Source organism: Octodon degus, unplaced genomic scaffold, assembly GCF_000260255.1.
Source record: "Octodon degus isolate 3935 unplaced genomic scaffold, OctDeg1.0 scaffold00035, whole genome shotgun sequence".
Classification (NCBI taxonomy): domain Eukaryota; kingdom Metazoa; phylum Chordata; class Mammalia; order Rodentia; family Octodontidae; genus Octodon; species Octodon degus.
The window spans coordinates 10,040,770-10,063,929 of record NW_004524611.1 but is presented as its reverse complement, the minus strand read 5'-3'; the positions used below and the strand labels follow the sequence as shown (position 1 = coordinate 10,063,929).

Sequence of the window (23,160 nt, the reverse complement as noted above, 5' to 3'; positions counted from 1 at the left end):
ACCTGTTTGGAAAATGGCTAGTATGGAGGAAATTGCTGGGATGCATCCATCTCTGAGCTTCTCTCGGGTGGGCTGCTATGACCCTGCCCTCCTGTCACCAGTGAACTAAAAATCACAGAGCTTAAGCTTCATGAAATCTGCCCATCTGTTATGAAAGGCTTGTACACTCACCCCCTCTCTTGCTAGCAAATATGTTTAAATTTTTTTTACTGTTCAGACAGCCTTCAGCTGGTGGCTGATTGGCTTTTTTTCTGCTTCTTTGATTTTTAAATGAATGCATCATGAAGTTTTTCTAGATGTTTTTCGTACTCTTCTGCCATCAAACCCTTTGTCTCCCAGTGCTTATGTAGTGACACAGATTTTCATCTCTACTGTCTTAGGTTATCTGGGTAGGAAGGCAAATTAAATTGCCCTAAAACACAATAAAAAGATAAAATCATGCCTTTTTTTTTTTTTTTTTTTTTCATATGTGTGAGAGCACTCAATGGAAAATGAAGACCTAGAAAAGCAGTAAAATTGAAATGGTTATTTAGAAATGGCAGTTGTGTGTGGCCATCTAGGAATCCTAGGCATGCCTGGTCCTGCCACTGAAACTGGGTGTGGTGGCACATGCCTGTAATCCTGTGCTGGGGAGATTTAGGAGAATCACTACAAGTCTGAGCTGCGTGGTGCGACTCTGTATCAAATAAAATAGTCAAAAAAAATTAGATAAAGGGCAGTTGTGTAAAAGTAAAATAAAATGTATAGAGAAAGGTAGCTTACCAGTTACATTAAGCAAAATCTGTTTGTATACAATTTTTTTCTAGGGCCAAGATCCCCTTTCTGATAATAATACAGTTTCTTTTCTTGTACTATAGGGATAGATAATCTTTCACATGGGCATTTTCTTTTCTCTCTAGCTGTTTTCTCATGGTGCCTGGAGAGTAGCATCCCTCTTGATTTTGTTGTTTTTCAAGGGTTTTGGCATAAGGTAATCCTTATGACAAATGGTACGTATTCTGGTAGCATATTCTTCCACCTACTGTTCATTTACTAAGTGCTTTTATTTCAGAATATGGTGTATAGTTGTCCTGTTATCAGTAAGCCCTGTTGGTAGCCAGATGTACTTATATACACCTATAATTTTGGCACTCGGGAGGCTGAAGCAAGATGATCCACAAGAGTTTGAGGCCAGGCTGGGCTATATACCAAGATCCTGTTTCAAAAAAGCCCTACCAGCTCTAAAGGAAAAATACGGGGAGCTAATCCAATGGGATGGGGAGATATCTTGGTGGCATAAGCACCTGCTTGGCCAGTGCAATGTCCTGAGTTCATTTCCTGGTACTGCATGCCATGCTGGCCCCAGAACCTTGAGTGCACTGTGCCTGCCATGAAACCAGGCATGGTGGCACATTCCTGTAATCCCAGTGCTGGGGAGGCTGAGACAGGAGGATCACTACAAGTCCAATCTGCAGAGTGAGACCCTGCACTAAAAGAAGAAAAAGGAGTCCCACAGTAGTTCTGATGGACAGTTTCCTTTGGGAACCACTAGCATACCTAAATCATGTTAGATTGATGAAAAACAGGGCTTAACAAATTGCTGTTCATTGATCCCAAAAGGTTCTTTAAATAAATTTTCATGTATTACATAAATGTCTCACCATATTACAGCATAATGACAAAGTTTCTCTAAGGATATTCTTTCATTACTATTGGGTTGGCATATCTATATATCTATCGTGTGTGTGTGTGTGTGTGTGTGTGTGTGTGTGTGTACGTGTGTACGTACATATAGATGTGTGGAATCATTAAGGAAGTTTGTAATTGTTTTTTGGTGGTATCTGGAATAGAATTCAGGACCTTGTGCTTGCCAGGCAAGCACTTATTCTACTGAGCTATATCCCCAGCTCATTGTAATGTTGATAAGGTGATTATATTGAATCTCTTTTGTCTTTGATTCTTATTGTTTATCTTGAGGCATTTGAGTCTCTTTTTTTGTCCAGGACTATCCATGAAAAGTTAAAAGATTATTTTATACAGAGTGAATAGTCAATAAATGTCGATGATGGGTATGAACAATGCGCTACTTTACTTAGGTTTATAACAAAGGATCTGTACAGAAATTTGTAATTGAAGATTTAGCTTTTAAAAAGTTGATGTAATCTCTACTCTTTGAAAATAATACAGTTCTTATGTAATAAACACTTTTTGAAGTTTCTATTTTCTCTCACCTCTTAAGTCACCACCTCTCTATACCCTCTGATCTACTCCCACCACCACCTCTGTGAAATCGTAATACTAATCAGAGCTAAGATGATTGTACTACTGTTGCTAAGACTTCAGCAGGTCTCTCACAAGCTAGTGTCGCTGCATGGGGTCCATTTGCTCTGTGTAGCTATTCTGCACTGCAGTGAGAATGCCTTGATTAATATGCTACATGAAAATAAAATGGATTTGGAAATATTACAACATACTCTCATAAATATTAATTCACATTTGTATGAAATTGCACATAATTTTCAGTATACTTTGGAGGCACCTTCAGTATGAAAGATTTGATCTCTAACGACAATGGCATAATTTTAAAACAGCATAGTTAATGTTAAATATCGGTTGTTTATTAATCTGATACTCTGTATGTACATGTATAGAACAGTAGGTGGGTTGTAGGACAAAGCAAGTGTTTTCTTTTACCCTATATGTAACTTTAATGTTACTCTTAGAAAGTAATGCAGTTTAATTTTATCATATAAAAGCAGCTCAGATGGAGCTCACCTAGTTTCTTCTGCTAGTGTTGCCATTGTATATAAGCATCTTTTCATGACAGCTGACTTTTATTTACATGTAATTCTAAACTCAGAACATTTTTGAGTTGAGCAGATATGTAACAGCCAATCAAGGTACTAGACAGTGGACAAAGGAATTCAATTTAGCAACATTTATTCAGCCTTTACCACATGTTAGCCATAAAAGTCTAGGGCTGGGAATCAGTGGCCTTTACACTTGCTTTGATTTCAGATTATCCCTTTCACTACTTCTTGCCACATCTTTATTGCCTCAGAACTAATTCTCATAGCAGAGGGAAAATTATCTACAATGGTAGTACCTAGGAGTTATATCCAGAGCCATTCATTGGCCTTACAGAACTTCTATTTTTGATATTATTTAGTCTGTTATCTTTGATATTTTCTTGGTCCAAGCATGGGTCTTTGTCTCTTTGGAGATTTTTTACTATCTCTGTGATCCATGTTGTATGCCTACACTGCCTGCTAAGTGGACTGGTTTACAGCCATTATCAGCTTTTCTAGCTTGCTTGGCAGTTTATTCATGGCAATTTAAAATATTTTAAAAATCACTACTGTGCTTTATCTTTACTACACTTTATAAGTTTTGGTGTTTCAGCTAGTTTTCACTTTTATGTATTCAACAAGCATATATCGATCACCTATTATTTGCTTGAGTTATATGAAACATTTATTATATAAAACACTGGGGTTATTGACATTAGCTGCTTATTCTTCTCCCTCTTTCATTGGGGGATTACACTGTCAGCACCATAAGGCTGCTGCATAAGGCTTATGCTCACATAGTTCCCTCTGCTCAACCTTTCCGACCTAGATCAAGTTAGAGGCATTTCCTCAACCTTAATGCTCTGCTTTGCTGTGTATTATTTTTTCAGTTTTAGCACCCCATATTTTTCCTTTAGAGCTAGTCAGTCAATATTTACTTACTCTGTATTTGAATGATTTGATTAGCGTTTGTCCCCTAAGTTCTAGGTCCTCCATGCCTAGGAAATTTTCTTCACACACTTGTCTGTCTTCCCAGCATCTGCAGAGCTCAGTATTAAGTTTATTTTTGGCATAACATTCAGTACAATGTTTGTTGCTTAATGGCCTGAGAACAAGAGTGCTTCACAATAAAAGAAAGTCTCTCTGAGTAGGCAGCAGTTCTAAATGTCCTAATAGGAAAGGAAGAATATGGAAGCTGAAGTTAAAGAGTGTAAAACCTGTCTGAGCCCTTTCAGGTAATTATAACAAAATAATGTAGATCAGGTCACTTATAAAAAAGCCAACATTTATTTTTTCACAGTTTGGAGGCCAGCAAAGTTTAAGATTGCTGGACTAGCACAGTCAGCATCCAGTAAGGGCTGGTTCCTTAGAGATCATGTCTCTTGGCTGTTTTTCTCATGGTGGAAGGCACAAGCAAACTGCTTAAGATTCTTTTATAAGAGGATTGATTTCACTTATGAGGGAGTCCTTCATAATCAAACCATGCTCAAAAGTCCCTTCCTTTAACTCTATCCCCTTGGGGGCGGTGTACAAATTTCAATATGTAAATTTTGAGAAATAACAAATACTCAGGCATTTGCAAGGGCCTAGGGTAATTTTAATTCTTTTTTTTTTTTTTTTTTTTTTCCCTGTATTTAGGGCAAGGTCTACAGGGTGTTCATGGTCTCACTACATAGATCAGACTTGTAGTGATTCTTCTGTTTACAACCTCCCAAGTGCTGGGATTACAGGCGTGAGTCACCAAGCCCAGTCTCAATGGCCATCTCATCAGCCCCCAGGGGCAGGGCTGGCACAGCATGCCTGGAATTGAACCCAGGCAGCTGCGCTCTGCCTAAGTAGGCACTTTAGTCTGCTGAGCAATCAGGCCAGCCTTCCATTATTTCATTTTTAAATGTACTATTATGATGACAGAAACTGAGAGTGAGGCTAGGTGAAGCAACATTTTCTGTTTGAAAAGGAGCATATTTTTTCATTTATAAATAATTGAGGGGCAAATCATTTTCATTTGACTATGTAGTATGTACAGGATTTGTCAGGGTTCAAAGGACAGATGAGGTTGTTTGATCTTCTGTGAATCCAGTTTGCAAATGGTCTCAGGTTTGTGTTGACATACTCCAAGTCCCCTAAAGAAAAATGTGAACTCAGGCCTTTTGATATGTCAGGTGCCGTAAAACTCTACCAGGTCTTGTAGATTGAGATTTTGGTCTAGTATATCTACAGGTGTGGCTCCTCATTCTAGGGCACTAATTATCCATCTCCTATCCCTCTCCCAGTTCTACTCACATACAGGAATGAATGGAAGTTCATGTTGTTGGTTTTGATAATAATACTGTCATTTCATTTAGCAAAGGTAGATATTAAGGATATTCAGAGTAATATGGTAAAAGAATAAAGCATTAAAGAAACATTTTAATCATATTGGATTGATGATTTCTTGGTGGCTCACATCCACCTTGCTCTGATACCTTCAATCTTGTGCATTTTATTTTGAATCTAGCATTCACTTAGTACTTTTTGGGTGAACATACAGTAATCGATGTAACAATTAAGAAATTAAGTGTATTGAGCTTCCTTTGGGAATTTCATGTGATGAATCTAGCACTGAATCTAATAAAAAGTCACTATCCCAGGCACCAGTGAAATCATTTTCAATGGATAACTCCATAGTGCTTTTGGAGTTTTCTGTTCAGTAAACATAGATAAGAGTTTTTGTGGTGTCCTTAATGATTCAGATAATTTAAGTGCCATGGTTCACAGTTTTAGGTATTTTATATTTCATTTCTCTCTCTCTTCTCTACCTTTTTACTAATAGTGTTTAATTTATAATTTGGGTGTGAGCGTAGATATCAGTGTAACCACTACTTCTTTTTCTTTCTCTTCTACAGAAAGATGTAGCACTTAAGCCTCAGGAACGTGTGGAGAAAGGCCAGACTCCCCTGAGTAAGAAGAAACGAGAAGCACTTACCAATGGCTTGTCTTTTCATTCAAAGAAGAGTAGGCTCAGCCATCCACATCACTACAGTTCAGATCGAGAAAATGACCGCAATCTCTGCCAGCATCTTGGGAAGAGAAAGAAAATGACAAAGGGACTCAGACAGGTGAGGAAGTTTGAGTTTGCTTTTTGCTCTGACCTTCTCAGGTTCCTGTCGTCTGTGGTTCTTCTGAACAGGCAGAGAAGATGTCCTTGATGGTTTGCAGAAGTGGCTGCTCATCAGAGTTGTGTACTTATCTCTAAATAAGTATGACACTAGTCTTGATGCTTTTTATTAGGATTTAAAACTTTATCACAATACACTTTCAGTCAGATGTTCTCTGCACAGCAAAGCTCTATGCTGGATGACTGTTGCTTAAGCACACTAAAGCCTCATAATCATCAAGATGGCGTGTGAAGAGAGGGCTTTGTGATTAGGACAAGCAGAATAGAACAATTTGCCCATGTACATTGTATAACTTAGGTTCTCAGTTGCTAGAAATGATGATGTGTGCCAGCCACGTCTTGAAAATGATTAGTGTTTTCTATAATGCCCAAGTACTGTGGCGTGTAGAGCATGGGCAAAGAAATGAGTTTGACTTTTGGTACCTTAGTTGTTTTCCTTAAGCTATAACTCAGAATTAGCTTTGGAAGACTTGCTGGTGAAAGAAAAGTCTTGGAGAGGGTCTCTCTGTCTTGTTAATAATTTTCAGTGATACACGAGTAAATACAGCTCTTGTTATTGGGGATCCTTTGTGCCTGTGGAAATTCACAAATGACACCGAGTAATAATGCAAAATAAAGCTATTCTTAGCAAATTTTATCCACTAATAGGAAGGCTTTAGTGCCTGTGGCATTTACCTGTATACTTGTTGCATTTTGTTTTTGGTAAGACTATTGGGTGGGATTGCCTGTCATTTGAAGGAAGCAGAGGAAAGAATTCGGGTTCATAGAGCAGGTGTTGCTGATTAAAAGTGGAACAGGTAATTTCTAGATTGCAGATGTTTATTTGCAGAGGGAAAGATCTGGAATCATACAATATATTGTTTTCAAAATATCATACAATATTAAAATAATATCATGTTTCTTAGTAACCAGAATTTCCTGGTATTTCCTTAGGATCTCATGAAATTGTAGATTAAGAAACTTTCTATTTGATAGTGGTCAGATTGATGCATCAAGTGTGTGTTTTGGGTGATAATTTTTAGTTACGAAATTAGATTAAAGGAATCAAGGAGGTTTATTAGAAGTTTTATTCAGAGTTCAGCTTAATGGGTAATGAAGGCTATAACATCTGGAGTAATAAGTTTCAGAATAGACTTGAAGAAGTCCAGTGTAATGTTCTTAAATCTGACACTTTGGGCAGTGTTTCCAAAGGTGCTCATGGGCTCCAAAATCTCAAGTTGGAGTTATAACAGTAATTACTAATGTTTATCTACTTGTATCTAGTCTGCAGTCATTCATTGAAGCAGCTTTATATAGTATAACCTGTAATTTGTACTACAACCCTGCCTGGTATGTAATTACCATGATTAACTTACAGATGTGGAATCTGGGGTGTAAAGAGATAAAATGGTTGGTCAGAGTTCATCTAGCAGTGAGAGACAGAGCTAGCGTTTAGACTCAGAGCTCCCTATCCCCAGTATTTGCTTAGTTTCCTCTGTACATTTTGTTTTCTTTGCTTGAGATAAAGATTTGGAAGAAACAGCAAGAAAACTGTAGGTCAGAGGACAGAGAGGAGTATACAAGTATTTCTAGAAACTACATGATTAGTTTGACTCTAGAGTCTATAGGTTTCAAGAAATCCCTGAGCATTTAATATATGATTGTAATTTGGGATTATACTTTTATAATAGAAAGACATACGAACTTTGGTATGTGCTCTTTCATAACACAGAGAAAGCGTTTTAAAAATAGAGCAGGAATAATGAAAAGTTAATGACAGGTCGAAAAACTCAGATTTGGCTCCAGTTGGATTTCTAAATCTCTGTTTAGTCCATTAGTTTGTCCTTTATTTCTAGTAAGAACTACATCAGAGAAATAGGCTGAACACTGTAGTAGAAGCCATTTTTTTGTTATATAAATTTTGCTATTGAGATTTCTTCTACTCATAGGTGACTGTAAGAATGCATCCATTTCAGCAGAATATAAAAAGAATTGGGATATGTCACAAGGAAAAGTAGGTAGACTCTAACCTTGCTGGTAGGAATGTCTTATGTTGGAACACCTTACATGGTTTAAAAGCTTTAAATAAGATGATCTGGATTGGTAATGCTTGTAAGGAATACAAATTTGCTTTTCTCCCTAAAATCTAGTGTAGTGGAGTCAAACTTGGTGGAACACTTAGGGTTGGCATTGTAAATTATAGACACAAAATTCCTGCTGATTTCTAGAAGAAGGGGAAGCAATCCTAATGCAAAATTCTAATGAAAGAGCTGTTATTAAAGCTGTGTGTGATGGTTGCATTTGTATTGTGTACTGGCATTGCATGTTGGCCCTTTGGAGTGGCTGTGATGGTATAGAAGAGTCCAGGTAACTAAGCTATCACCTGTGTTTCTACTCATGTGGATGGAGTAGTGTATTCAAGTTCATATTCCTTCCTTTGTGATTGTTTGCTTCCAGAGGCTGGTCTTTTCTTTCAATGAGACTTACCTGTGGTGCCTGAGGTGCTTTCTGTAAAATTTGTTGCTAATAGAAACTACTTTGTTTTGTTTCCCTAGTGTGAAAAACTGAAAGAGTAAATAAGATCCAAAATGTACAATAGATATTATAATATGGGAACTTTAAAAGGAAAGAGAAACTGGGATAAAGGAAAAGAGAAAAGAAATTACTTTGCAAAGGAGATTTTGTAATGGAAAACTTTGGTTAAACACAATCCAGTTCAGGTCACATTTCTGAAGACCTGCTAATTAGCTCTGGGTGGAAATCTATGCCAAAAACTGCACAAGTATTTACTGAGTTTGACTCTAGAGTCTATAGGTTTCAAGAAATCCCTGAGCATTTAATATATGATTGTAATTTGGGATTATACTTTTATAATAGAAAGACATACGAACTTTGGTATGTGCTCTTTCATAAATACATTTGTTATAATGGTTAAATGCCTGAAGGTACCTTCAACTATTATTAAGAAATGTGAGGGGTGGGCTGGTGAGATGGCTCAGTGGTCTAAAGCACCTACTTAGAACAAGCTTAGCAAAGCACAGGGACTGCGGTTCAATCCCCCAGCACCACATGCCAGCCAGCCCCGCCCCCTAGTGGGCTGAGCTGGCCACACACACACACACACACACACACTCACACACACACACATAAATAAATAAAACAATTTTAAAAAAGGAAACGTGAGGGGCACTAAGCCAGTTTTACCTCATTCTTTAGAATTTCAAGTGTCATGTGTTAAATGGGGTTCCATTTGCTTCTCAAGAATTGTGTAGTCAGGTGAAGGTTACAAACTGTGGTACTGAATACAGTTCTCTGTCTACCACACTGTGGATCTTTTGTGGTTTAGATTTAAAATGTCCCTCAGAATTCTCAGAAGTGCATAAGGTGATTGGAGCACATCATGGAGCACATGTTTTCCACTTTGGGTTAATTAATTCACGTGTGAATCCATACCTGAATGTATTGTTGGAAGCAGAGCCTTTTAGAAGAGCTTGGTCACTAGCATGTGGCCTGCAAGGCTGTGCCTTCCTTCTTTTTTCCTCCCTTTGCTGTCTGCCTACTGACTTTCATGCTGTAACTTTTCCTCAGCTGTTCCCCTCTGCTTCAGAACCATCCAACCATGACCTGAAACCATGAGCTAAAATAAATCTTTACCCCTTTAAATTGTGGGCATCAGTTATTATATCCCAATGGTAAGCAAGTGACTAAGATACAGCACTACTGGAACTTCGCGCTGAACACCTGTTGGTAAGACTTCAGTGGAACCCGGAAGTGGAAGATGTTGAGCATGAGACTAAGGAGGACACTCCACCTGGCTCTTCACCATCGTGCGTCCCCTGTCAGAGCCCTGATCTGGCCAGTGAAGTTTGGTGGGAAGCTGCTGTCTTAGAGACATGTGCTGGTTTACGTGTGTCTGAAGAAATAGCACCATCATGTATTTGAGCAGAAAATTACAACACTGGAGCACTGACAGTGCTGGGGAACCTTTCAGAGCTTTCAGTGGTACTTACAGCCTGCCGTGGCGTGGGTGCCTTAGGATCCCAACCTGGGCTCAGGCCTGCAGAAATACTAGATTATAAGTCATCTCCTCTTCCAAAACTATAAATATTTAAACTTTAAATATTTTTAAAAGCACATGGCACATAACTACTGCTTCATCAAATAAAACCTATAGAAAAAATATGTTGAACAGGAAAAAAAAAGTACTATTAAGAGAGTGAGCAGTGATTCAGGTTAGTGGGACTTACCCTTATAAAAGTTGTTTCACACAGTAAGAATTTGAGGAGGTGTGTGTGTGCACTGCTCAAGGGCTACTTAAGTCCTATATATTTGTAATGAAATAAATATAGAAATATAAACCAACAGGAGAGATTCTTCACTCTATACCCACATATTCCTAGGATAATACTGCTTGAATGGTGAGGAAATCTGTCTTTATCTTAAACAGGTCTATCTAGTGTACTTTTGGTAATGGATGAGGATAGAAGAGAACTATTTTGCTTTATTTAAATTTACATTTTGGGTTTGAGGCTATTTGTACACTTTTCCCTCTTCTGATTATACACAGTAATTTGCATGTGGTCTGATCTCAGCTGCAGAACATAAAATAAGCCTCCGTGTATTCTCTATTCTCTATTCACAGCATTCTCATCTTCACACAAGTCTGTGCATGACAGGTAATGAGTGGGAGGTGGGAGTGGTGGGTGACTGTGTGGTTTGCAGTGATGTTGGTGGGGAGCCGAGCAGATGGTTATGATAGCCACGTGCTGCGAGATTCCCGTGGGAGTTGATGGTGGTGACAGGCGACTCACAATGTGCTATTTACAGTTTGGGTTTGCAGTCTTTCCGTGACATCTGAATGCTCTTTAGCAACTGCTTTCATTACTGCCTTTCGAGGAGCTGCTAATTGAAAATGAAATTGTGGGTGGGCTTTAAGACAGGCAGGAACAGGCATCTCTGTGTGCTAAATGTTACTTGAGAACTGGTGGATATCTTGATGCCCAATTTGTAAATCTTTTTCTGAAAACATAAAGCCAAAGGTGCATTAGAAAATTCCATTATGTGTACGTAGGCAGAGCTAAATTTCACACCCTTCCCAGAGAGTCAAACATACACTGTACTGGGGTGGAGGCCAACCTAGGGGAGTGCTCAGAGATCCATGCCATCTGCCCACAGTTTATCTGTGTGTGGTTAAATGTGTACAACTGTGTTACGCTCTTATTTTAAATCTGCTAACATCTTACAGTATTTTCTATGAGCCTATCATAGGACATTATCTTCCTCTAGGTATTTATACAACTGCTATGTAGGAAAAAATGGTTATTTGATTTCTAAAACTTGGGGAGTATTATTGTATATTCAGATTCTTACATGTAACTTTTATACCTGGAAACATTTTTATTTGATAGAACTCTGTTGAAGGAATGTAGGGTCTCTGGACACAATGCAAGAAGAGGAAAATGGTGAGTTGATTGGAATTTGACAGTGGATGATGATCTTGATTCTTTTATGGCTTCCCCCAGCTTCAGGATTGTGATTTGTACTTCCTCTTCAGTGTTGTTACCAATAGTATCAGTAGCATTATTTACATGATAGCTTTCCCTAAATGTTTATATATTGAGTTGTTTCACTGCCCATTCTCAAAATGCCTTTGCAGAGAAAAGTCTTGTGCTAAGCAAGGAATGAACTCCTTGTTGATAGTGCTGTTAGTTCTCTTTTTAATTAAATATGAGGATAAATCCAATATTGCATTCTTTTAAGCCCTTCTTTGACTAGTTAACTGAGGGAGAAAAACATGTTGAATTATACACTTTGTTTTACTAGGAGTGCTGTTTGCTCTTAGCCCGTGAGGTTTTGGCCGAGGGGACCTTTGTGACACACCTTGCTGTACTTAACCTTCAGTCCCATTAGACCTGGTTTTTCATAGGTTTCCAACTGTTTTAATGCATTATTGAGCTACTGGTTCTAATGATGTTTAAAATAATCTATTTTGGAATTCTAAATGAATTCTGGAGATTGCCTCTTGATGCGAGGGTGTATGGTTTTGTGCCAAGCAGATGTAACAGTGTTCTTGCAGGAACTCTGAGGCTTTTCATATCTAGGGGTATGTATTCTCACACCACTACTTAGAAAAATACTCCTGAAAGCAGATTAAAATATCTCCCAAATGCTAGCAATTCCTGTCTGGCCCCACCTGCTATCTTTCAGGAAGCCTGCTGTGCTGTGCCACATGGCCTGGTGAAGCATTTTACCTGCATCTCTTGACCACTCTTCTACAGCAACTCACTTCTTCTGTGTCTGCAGGCAGTGATGCTGATGAGCAGGTCATCATGTAATTACTATGGCACCTGCTTGTGCTGGGGAAGTGCTTGTACCCTTCATCTAGATTCAGAGTGGGATAAATCCTAATTGCTGATGGTATTTCTGAAGGGCTGAGATTGGCTGTAATTAGATTAAATTAGGTGCTTTTTTTTTTTTCCTGAGGAGGGAACATACAGAATTATACTTTCCAAAGGGTGCCCTTTGGACTGCATACCTCAGTGCAACTCTGAAATTTTTGTTAAAACTTAAGATAACAGCTCTCAGTGGAGGGTCCCACTGTGGATGCTGCAAGAGTCACCCCTTCTAAAGACAGACTGACTTGCACTTAAGATGTAATTGAAAAATAAAAAAAAAATGTTATAAAATGCTTTTTTCTGGTAGTGTACTAGACTGCTTTTACCAAAATGACTGGTACAGGGCTAGTGAGATAGCTCAATGGACTAAGCACCTGCTTAGGCAAGCGCAGGGACTGGGGTCCAGTCCCTGCACCACATGCCACTCCAGCCCCACACCTGCCCCTTGGCTTGCTGAGCAGGCCACCAAGCCCAGACATGGTGGTGCAGGCCTGTAATCCCAGCACTGCGGAGGCTGAAAACAGGAGGAGGAGGATCACTATTGAGTCTGAGCTGCATAGTGAGATCCTGTACCAAGTACTTTAAAAAAAAAAAAAAAAAAAAAAAAAGGCAAAATGATTGGTGCTTCTACTAGTTTACTTGAGTAGTGTGATAAAATAATTGTGCTGTTGTCTTCTCCTAAGGCTTTCTCAAATAACACCCATTTCTAAATAGATCATCTGTTACGTTTCATTTCCTTTTTCTTAGGTTCCGGTTCCTTATTCTAGTCTAAACAATGATGTGGATCTCTTAATGTTTATGAGTTTTATGAATCCCCTAAAATTGGTGGTATTTAGTGACAGTATTTACATGCAGGTGTGAATGAAATTTGAAAATATTGCCCATATATTAATGGAAGTTAGAGACTACTGCTTTCTTCATAAATAAGAAAGCTTTCATTCCGTAAGATATACTTTAATTTCTGGTTTTGGTCCTACGAATTCAAAAGGAAACATTTTACTTTCCTAAAATTAACAGAGTAAAAGTCCTCTGATAAATTTTAGTTTAAGTAGCAAAACCTACTTTCCCTTCAGCAGTTGCCCATGGTGTGTCAGCAGTAGATGGCATTTGTTTATAATACGTTGTGATGAGAATGAACTGTTGTTCCCTTCTAGATGAGTGCAGTACAGAACAGAGCTAGTGAAATTGTTACACTATGTGAGAAAAACTATTAATAATAACATTTGATTTTAAAAATACACTATCAGGGACTGTGGAGTTGGTTCAGTAGAATAAGCGCTTCGCTGGCAAGCAAGGGCCTGAGTTCAATCTCCGGTTCTGCCAAAAAACACAAACAAACAAACAGACAAAATAAAAAAATCACTATCAGATTTCTTTAAACAAACAGCAAGGATGATGGGACAAAAACCTTTCTCAGGTAAAATATAAAGCTGAGTAATGGACCTCATGTAGATATTTGGGAGACATATGGCATTGTTTGAAAAGTTACAAGTCCACTTTCATAACTTATCATTACTTACCTTCTACCTCCCTGTAAATAAACTCTAAATATTCCTCAAATGAAAGGAATTGTTGAATGGGCTTGTGAGGGGAGACTATATTGGGATCATCTGAAGAGTGCTGCATAATTCCTTTAGGAAGAGTAAAGGGACAAATCGACATGGTGTGGTATTAAAAGGCAAGGATTTGGAGTTAAACTCTTTCTTTTCACTGTAATTCTTACCTTGCTTTTGTCTGTCCCTCCCCTTCAAACCTGATATCCCATCTTTCTCTTTTTCTCCCAGACTTTTAGCTTGTCTTCAGCTGTCATCTTACTTTCTTCTTGTATCTAGTATCTTTTGTTTGCCTCTTAAGCCAGGTAGGATAGTAATATCTGTTCTGAGCCTTTTGTACCTTTGCTTTTGACAGTTCTTTTATTTGCACTGACAGTTATATCTAGAGTTTTAAAATTGATTTTTGTTTTACTTTAATTTTATTTTAAGATGCTACACAAATATATAAATATTGTATATACTGATGGTATATCATATAATTTTGGCAGACTTATGCAGTGTATAAAATAGGTTATATGTATTTCTCCTTTTAAACATGTACCATTTTTTGATAAAGCCTTTCAAAATCTTTTTTTTTTTGCTTTTCAGAATGTATAGTACAGTTATTATTTATTGTCACCATACTGTATAGTGGTGACCCAAAGTTTGTTTCTCCTAACTATAACTTACTATCCCTGGATGGAACTTTCCTTTCTCCATTGCCCATGGCTTACTATTCCTGGCCTGAGGTAACTACCATTCTACCTTTAACTTGAGGTCTACTTTTTAGATTCTGCATATACTCATGTGTTACTTGTTTTTCTGTGCCTGATGTATTTTACTTAACATAATAATCTGTGGCTCTATCCATATCACAGATGACAGGATTTTTTTTAATGGATGCGTAAAATTCCCTTCTTCATGAATCCACTGTGTGTGAAGTTTATTTTTTCAGTTCATGGACTCTCATTTGTTTCCATTTGCTTTGTAACTGCTTCTTCTGCTTGAGGCCCATCCTATATGTTAACTGGATCCATGGATACTATGATACTATACTAAAAGAGCTGTTTTTTTCTCTAAATTTGGTCTGCCTGTACTTTGACTATTATTTTGTTTAGAATAATGTTTATATTTGTGTTTTAGAAGAGGATCTTCTTTTTTTAAGCTTATATAGACTTCTTCATTATTAATAGTATTCCCTTTAGTATTTCCGTGATCCTTTGTTATGACTAAAGTTACCCCAGAATTTATCATTTAGTCTTAAGACATTATTGAGAGTGCAATGTGTCAGTATTAGTTACTTAAAGCAATAAGCATAAGTCAGGGTTTTTCAAAAAGTTGAGATACATAACTATTATTTAAAATTCGCTTTTGTTCTTTTCATATTGTACCCTAATTTTATAGTTGGCTGTTCACTCATGCCTCTCTCAATCTAAATGTCCATCTCTCCAGAGATATAATTTTGTAGGACACCACATGGTGGAGGCTATTTCATGCCTGGAAGTAAAACTTATAAAAAGCCACTGCTATCTTTCACTTGAAGAATACCTTTTCTTGTGTTTCCAGTTTCCATCATTGTCTCTTTCCAAGGGTTCCTTGCAGATGTTGCTCTGTCCACCTGAGGTACCCCTCCACTGCATCTAGTGACTTCAATGAGGCTCTTTCTGACTATATTGTTTAATGGGTTGGGGTAGAGGAAAGGCAGGTCTGTCATCAGTCCTCTCTCTTTTGTATTCACCTGTTTATTCTCCCCATATTGTCACTCACTCTACAAAATCTTTGTGTGCAAACCCTATACAAAAGACTCTGACATAACAGAAAAGGATGTGTGTAATGATAGCTACTCTGTCCTTGGTGTGTTTATGGGTTGGTAGGTCTATCCTGACTTCATGGAAACCTATTTATAATAAATGAAGCTAAGATGGACAATTTAGTGTGGTTCAAAGAGAGGCATGGTGAAACATCTTTTAGAGAGTGCATACATTTAGATATATATGTAATCAAATTCTTTGAAATTGTTTCTTTCCCAATGTGCCATTTTCTTGAGTTCCCTCCTGGATTTTAAATAAAATTTCCCGAGTCATGTTATATCCTCCTGAAAGCATCAGTATCAATTAGGAGGTATGCTTTTATCAGTTCTCTTAGAGTCTTATTTTTACAAATAGAAACATTATGTTGCCTTCATTTTTACTTCAGATGTAACAATTTACTGGAAATTGCCTGTCCCAATAATGTTATCAGCTTTTGTGGATTATTAAAATCTTAATAGTCCTCCAGTATTTTGGTGACTTTGATATATTTATGATGGACCTAAAAATAGATGTTTTCTTGAAATTATTTTAGTTGTGGCTACTAATCCTGTTGTAACTATGTATTCCTGGAGCTCTTCATATAAGAAAATTTATAGTTCTGGCCTGGGATGAACCATTTTATGCTAATTATCAGAAACTAGAAACAAGTATCTTTTTTTTTTTTTTTCCTGCCAGTAAGAAATTTACTTGTTTTAAGGTCAGTGAAGACTCAGGCAGGACATTGGAGAACTTATACTGTAACATCCTGTAATTCAGCTGTGTCCCAAATTTTCTGATAAAGGAGATTATGGGGCCACAGAGCAATGTGATCAATTATGTAGAGTGTGCCTAAGGAGAGTCACATGGAGAGAAAACATTCTCTCAGGCTTTCACAGAGAGCAAATTGGTCAAGCAATGACTATGACTCATCTACATGGCTGACACTAACAAAGGATCTGCAAACTGTGGTACAGGGTAACAGGATAAATCCTGAGGGGACTTGACTGACCTCATCTGATACAAAAGATACATTTCTTGTTATATAGGTCTTGTTTTATCTTGGTCTTAACTATCCAGTAGAAAAGTATAAAAACGAGGTATAAAAAGTAAAGCCATATTAATATGCTGAGCTGTGAAAAGCTCAAATTAACAACTTCTGAGGGGCTGGTGAGATGGCTCAGTGGTCTAAAGCACCTACTCAGAACAAGCTTAGCAAAGCACAGGGACCATGGTTCAATCCCCCAGCACCACATGCCAGCCAGCCCCCGCCCCCTGGTGGGCTGAGCTGGCCACACACACACAAATAAATAAATAAATAAATAAAATTAAAAAAAAAAAAAAAAAACCAACTTCTGACATTGCCAGTCGTACAGATTAACCCACTACTATTATGGAGTACTGGACTATATTGGATTATTTTGCTGAATTCACTCACCTATATATTTAAATGGCAATGGAACACCCATCCCTGACAAAACTAAACAAAAAAAGGGGATACAAAGGAAGGACCATTTTGTATCTGTATATTCAAAATAGGATAGATATACAGCTACTTTTTCTTAATTCAATGAGAAGAATGATTTGTACTAATATAATAGTATTTGGACAGGACATCATGTCTGCATCTTGTACTATGAATAACTAAGAAGATAACAATATGCAATGTATTAATTATTGAAACTGACCTATTAATCAGTTTTGAAACTGTCTCATTGCTGTTCCTCAATAAAATCAATAAAAAAGTATAGTTAAATAAATTTTGTAATGCTTCTACCATAAAATGCCAGATAAGTGATCTGAGCAGGATGTTATAGAGAAGTTCTCAATTTTTTCGTAATTTATTTTTTTATTTTTACAGAAGTTAATTCCTAAATGTTTTCTTGTCTTTGGAAATCGTATGTTTCTTTGAAAGTGTAAGTGGTGCTTTCTCAGTGAATTTCTAAAAAAATTTTATTACATAATAAGGTTCACTCCTTCTATACTGATCACTGTCCTTTGACACCCATTGATTAAATATTTACTGCTCATGTACTGCTATGGAGAGACATAACTTTGAGTGCTTGAGATACATTACATTAATAAACTAAACAACAAAATTCTCCACCCTCATGGAGCTTACATTCTGGTGATTCATTCGCCCCATCTATGGAGAACTTGCATTTAAAAGTTCAACCTAGCCCTCTGAGTTTCTAGATTTATAAATCCAGCTGCTTATTAGATTTCTTTCATTTGAATCATTGACAGGCTTTTCAAACTCAGCATATCTCCCAATGGACTCTGTAATGGTGACCTCAAATTTGCTCTTTCATTTCACTGGCTCGTGTTAGTGTGTACACCATCTGTGGAGCATCTACACCATGAAATCTTCTCATGCTAGAAATTTGAAAGTTATATTTTTCTTCGGTTCACCTGTACATTTCCACAGCCTGTAGAGTTATATGTATTTTTCTTCTCTCTCCACTCATAGACTTTTTTGTTTATTAATAAGTACATAATGTTTATATTCTTTATATGGAATTGGTACATATACATAACTCATCTTAATCTCTTGTTTCTTCCCTCTTTACACCACTTCCTCTCCCTTTCCTCCATCTATTGATCCCTCTCCCATTTGTCTACCCACAGTTTTCTGCCTTTTCTCCTTGTTCATCAGCTCAACCTTTCTGTTTCTTGCTGTTGTATTATGTAGTTATTTTCTCATCTTTGGAATGAAGTATCCAATGTCCACAACCTAAATGAGGGTAGATTTATTTGACCAGTGGATTTCAGAGGCCCCACCTTTTACATAGCACATGTAGCCAGGAACTCATCAGTGGGTCAGTACACTCCTGGTTATAGAAACTCCAGGGCTTTCCAGTAGCTCTACTTCTGAATACATGAGACTTGGGGGAGATATTTTAGGTCTCAACTATAGCAGCTATTTTATGATAGTAGTTTCTTACTTGTTATCTCAGTCTCTGATCTCACCAGTCTTTAATTCATTTTCCAGATTCTTTTTACTGTTCTCTTGACAACATACAAATTGGTTCTTGTTAGTTATTTACTTATAGGTTAAACTTCAACTTTCTTTATGTAGCGTAGAAGCTCACATATTTTTTTCCCTTTAGGAACTTTTCCATTTACTTTATGTACTACCTGACCCCAGTTCCCCTATTTCATCAATATAACCTATTTTCTAAAATGTCTTCCTCCATCTACTCCTACAAATCTCTGTGAGTCTGATCTTAGTCACAGGTAAGAAGCATAGTTATATTAATTCAGAATAATATTTTGAAAATACATTTTATAACCAAGAAAACATTAAGTTTATTAGAATTTCATGTGGTATGTGAGAAGAAAATGAAATATTTTGGAGGACTAAGCTTTTAAAAAAGATAATTGCCAGTTTTGGTGAGATAGTCCAAAACAGCACTAAAGGACTGTGTTGTTTTTCTTTCATGTAACTTGGCTTCTTGTGATGGTGTTTCCAATGAGAGTTATAGAAGGCTGGAACTGAGGCAAAAATGAAAAGTTTGTCAATGAAAATTTTTTTGAAACCAAGCAACAATAAGTTATGAGTTATTTTGAGTCTTCTCATCATTATGAAGTAGCTTTACTTCTGTGTAAAATAGAGAGTCAAACCAAGGAGTACTAGATATGATTTGAACTTCAGCATTTTGGTAAATTAATACTGACAAGACAATTTACTCATGTAAGTGTATTTCTGTTACTAGTGAGTTGTATATGCTCTGTACGGGTGTACATGTGATAGTGTGTGTGTGTTTGTGTAGTTCTGGTGAACAAACCCAGGACCTCACACTTGCTAGCTATGTGCTTTATTGGTGAACTACATCCCCAAAACAACTTTGTAAATATTTCAAAGTATGATTTATACATTGTCTTCCTAAATAAGTTGCCTGAAGAAGTACTAAAAGTTTTATTTGAAGTAAACAGTATTATAGATCCCTAGCCACAATTATTTCATACACTGGCTTAAAGAGTCAAGTAGAAAGCAAGGATAATCATGTTTATAGAAAATATCACTCAGATCTGAGATTCTAGGATTTTAATATTAGGATTCACCATTTATTTGATCCAACTCCCACATTTCTTTTTCTAAAATGTTTTTAGAAGAGATTTTTTGAACTTGCCTTGGTGGCACAGTAATATGCTCCCAGCAGCCAACCTATTGAGACAATGTCTCAAAATAAATAGAAAAGGACTAGGGATGTAGCTTAGTGTGAAGGCTCTGGGTTGCATTCTCAGTGACATATACACACTCTTTTTTAGAATATGAGTGACATGATTTGGCAGAATAAAATAGAATATAAGAAAAAATTCTTTTCTTGCTCATTTACATATTCCTTCTTGAAGGCCACTTAGTTGGGATTAGACATATGTCTGGATAAAAGATTAAAATAATAAAAACTTTGATATTGTTGTGATGTGGTTATTCACTATTCTCATATGTGCCAATCTAGCACAACTTTTTTTTCCTAGATAAGAAATGTGGCATAAAATTAATTGGGCTATGATTCTACAAGTGGGAAACAATCAAAAACTATATTGAATACTTCATGTTAGGCCTCTTGTACATTCTGCCTTTCTGATGTCTTCCTCTCTTCCACTTCCTTTCCTTTCCCCTCTCTGCCTTCCTCCCTCCATCTGAGCAATAAAATTATTTATCCTAGATGTCATGTTGGGATCCCAAATGAGAGATAGTTATCTCATTGTTTCATGGCTAGTAGTTTGAACTCATTTCCAGAAATTTCTTATCTCTGGCTATAATTAGATGGAAAGGAGGAAATTTTGTTGTAAATATATTCAGTGAAAAACAAGATATACCAGTCTGTTAACAGCAAATGTAGTTCTGTAAATAAGGTGGAAATCAGACATGGTATAATTCGTGGGCCTACTGAAATCATTGTCACAGTTGTCTACCCTCATGTTCAGAGCCCTCTCAAAGGGAAGTTCCCTCTCCTAGCTTCGCAAATGTTACAGATTAACTATGGATTCTGGGGTTTTTTTTTGGTACTGGGGACTGAACTCAGGACCTTGTGCTTGCCAGACAGGCACTTATACAGTTGAGCTATCTCTTCAGCCCTAACTATGAATTCTTGATCAGTTGTGATAAAACTCACAAATGGCAAATGCAGCTTCCAGGCTGTTAATATCTCTGGGTTTGTATGCTAATGACTCTAAGCCCTTTGTATTATACCTTTGAACTTTGAGTGGCTGCTCTTCTTTTTTATGTTAACAGCTTTTACCATTTCAGTTCTTCTTCATTCCCAGGCAGTACATTCAGCAGCTGGAGCTCAAAGCCCTCTTGCCAGCTTTCTTGAGCTCTTCAGCATTTTCCAGTGCCACTCCAATACTCTTGCAGATCTCCACAGTTCTCTATTACTTTCTGGAGCACTTTGACAACATTCTGGCTACCTAGTATTTTTATACCTCATAGATATTAGGGTTACCAGCTCTTTCTTAAGTGCTACCTGCTCAGTTTTCTTTATCCACGGTAAAAATTCTGAGTAAATTGTTAGATAAGCCCAGTGAGGCCTTATCATGACCTTTCTGCTGCAAAGGGGGATAGTGCAGAGAAAGGAGCCCTTCTAGATTAATCCGAGGAGTGCTCCTCATATAAAAAGGAGCAGGCCTCTTGAGGCAAGATTTCCTGTGTTTTGAGACTTTGGAAATAGTGGTGGCACTTTGGAATTCATGTGGAGAGGTTTCAGCGCAGTGTACTTCGGAGTGCACTAGACTGGAGTCATGTTGAATAGGTCTGTATATGATTCATGTGGATTCCAGGGTAAATATCTCCCTGCACAGCTGTGGATGTGTGGGACACTCTTAGCTATCATGGTGACAGCTTGGCCAAAATGTAGGAGTAGTAGTTGCTTGACTGACAGATTCCCTTCCTGTACATAGAAGGGCACTGAAGCCACAAGAGTGTCCATGGCTTCCAAGGCACTTCCAGAACAGTGGCATTGCTGATCATAGCCCAACAGGGTTTGAGAAGATTGGCTGTGCCAGTTTTGGTCCCTAGTGTTTGCACTATCTGGCATGTCCTGTGTGTTTTCTCAGGGAGGTAGCAGCAGCAGCTGAAAATCCTGGTTTGTATGCACTACCCACTTAAGTGTGGCTTTACCTAAATATGAATGCTACCAAACTTTGGGAAATTCATAGCCTTTAAAATCTACTTTATAACACTGAAGGAAACAACAATTTTAAAAATTGGGGAGACATCAGGTTGTCAGCCCAGCAGTGGCTCTATAAGGCCTGAGGGAGTGAGTGGTAGCCTAGAGGGCAGTTGAGGAAGCTGCACAGGAATGAAAAGATGCTGGTGGTGAGAAAGATCATGGTTCTAGTTGTGCTAGGTCATCCTGGGCTTGGTAGAGGAAGGGCCTGATGACTAAGTAAGCTCATGTTGCTCTGGCTGTGGGAGGGCTAAGGGAAGGATTGGGCCTTGTTTTCCTGTCTGCAGTATTTGTTAGTGTATTAGTGGTTAGGCAGTGGGAACACTATTGGGAAAGAGACTAGGAATGAGAAATCATTGTTTTTGTGATTGCATAAAAATACATATATTATTTATGGCTCTCAATATTTTGTGAAAAAGTTACACATGCTAAAATTTTTAAAACTATTGTTTCCTTCAGTGTTATAAAGTAGATTTTAAAGGCTATGAATTTCCCAAATTTTGCTAGCATTCATATTTAGGTAAAGCCACACTTAAGTGGGTAGTGCGTACAAAGAACAACACTGAATGTTCATTTTTACAGTAAAGACTCACTTTGATAAAATTATCATGTGCATATGGTTATTAAAGTATTGAAGGTTCTGGTGGAAACATTACATTAGAAAAGCATAAGTGGAGTGAGTCTTTATATACTGTTTTTTTTACAGACGATAAAACCCTTTTGTAGAATAGAGATTGATATCAGATGGTACAACTTTGTTTGGGAACCTTTCTGTTGGCAGCAATCTAAGGGTGGTAATGTTGTCTTTCAAATTTGTCATAGAAACCTACTTTTCATGAATAATTTATAGTAAAGGAATGTAATTGTTATGGTTTGTGTCTAAGTGTTCCCCGGAAGCCTCAAGGAGTCATGCGACAGACTTCTAGACTTTGTGATTAATTCAAGATCAAAGGCTGAGATTATGGGTCTGAGTACTGATGGGATTATGGGTGTGAGTGCTACACCCAGTCTGGGGCAGATAGGCTGAATGTTACATAAGACACAGAGAGACTGACTTCCTCTCTATAGCCATTGTTGTTGCCACTACTCCATTTTGCTCTCTTGCTTTTTGCTGCCACCGTGAAGGGATACTCTCTGCCATGTGTCACTCTGCCTTGGAGCCAGCTGAGTATGAGCTGAAACCTCTAGTAACTGTGAGCTAAATAAACCTTTCCTTCCTTCCTTTTGAGTGTTGAGTGTTGTCCTAGCAACAAGAAAAGAGTAACTAAGACAGTAATGAAAGTATTTCTGAATTTTATTTCTTTTAATCACTAAGATAAGTTTTGAATATTTTTTTTGTTTAGTTTTTAATTTTTTCTTTAAATTG

General features: G+C 37.4%; 1 protein-coding gene across 1 annotated transcript in view; it reads left to right on the top strand.

Annotated features, from left to right (window-relative positions):
- The window catches only part of LOC111816575 (autism susceptibility gene 2 protein-like), a 589,696-nt gene that overhangs the window by 335,959 nt on the left and 230,577 nt on the right, over window positions 1-23,160 (top strand). Inside the window, exon 2 of the mRNA XM_023714307.1 lies at window positions 5,654-5,866. Coding sequence (XP_023570075.1) covers window positions 5,654-5,866 — 213 coding nt within the window. The remainder of the gene's footprint in view (window positions 1-5,653; window positions 5,867-23,160) is intronic.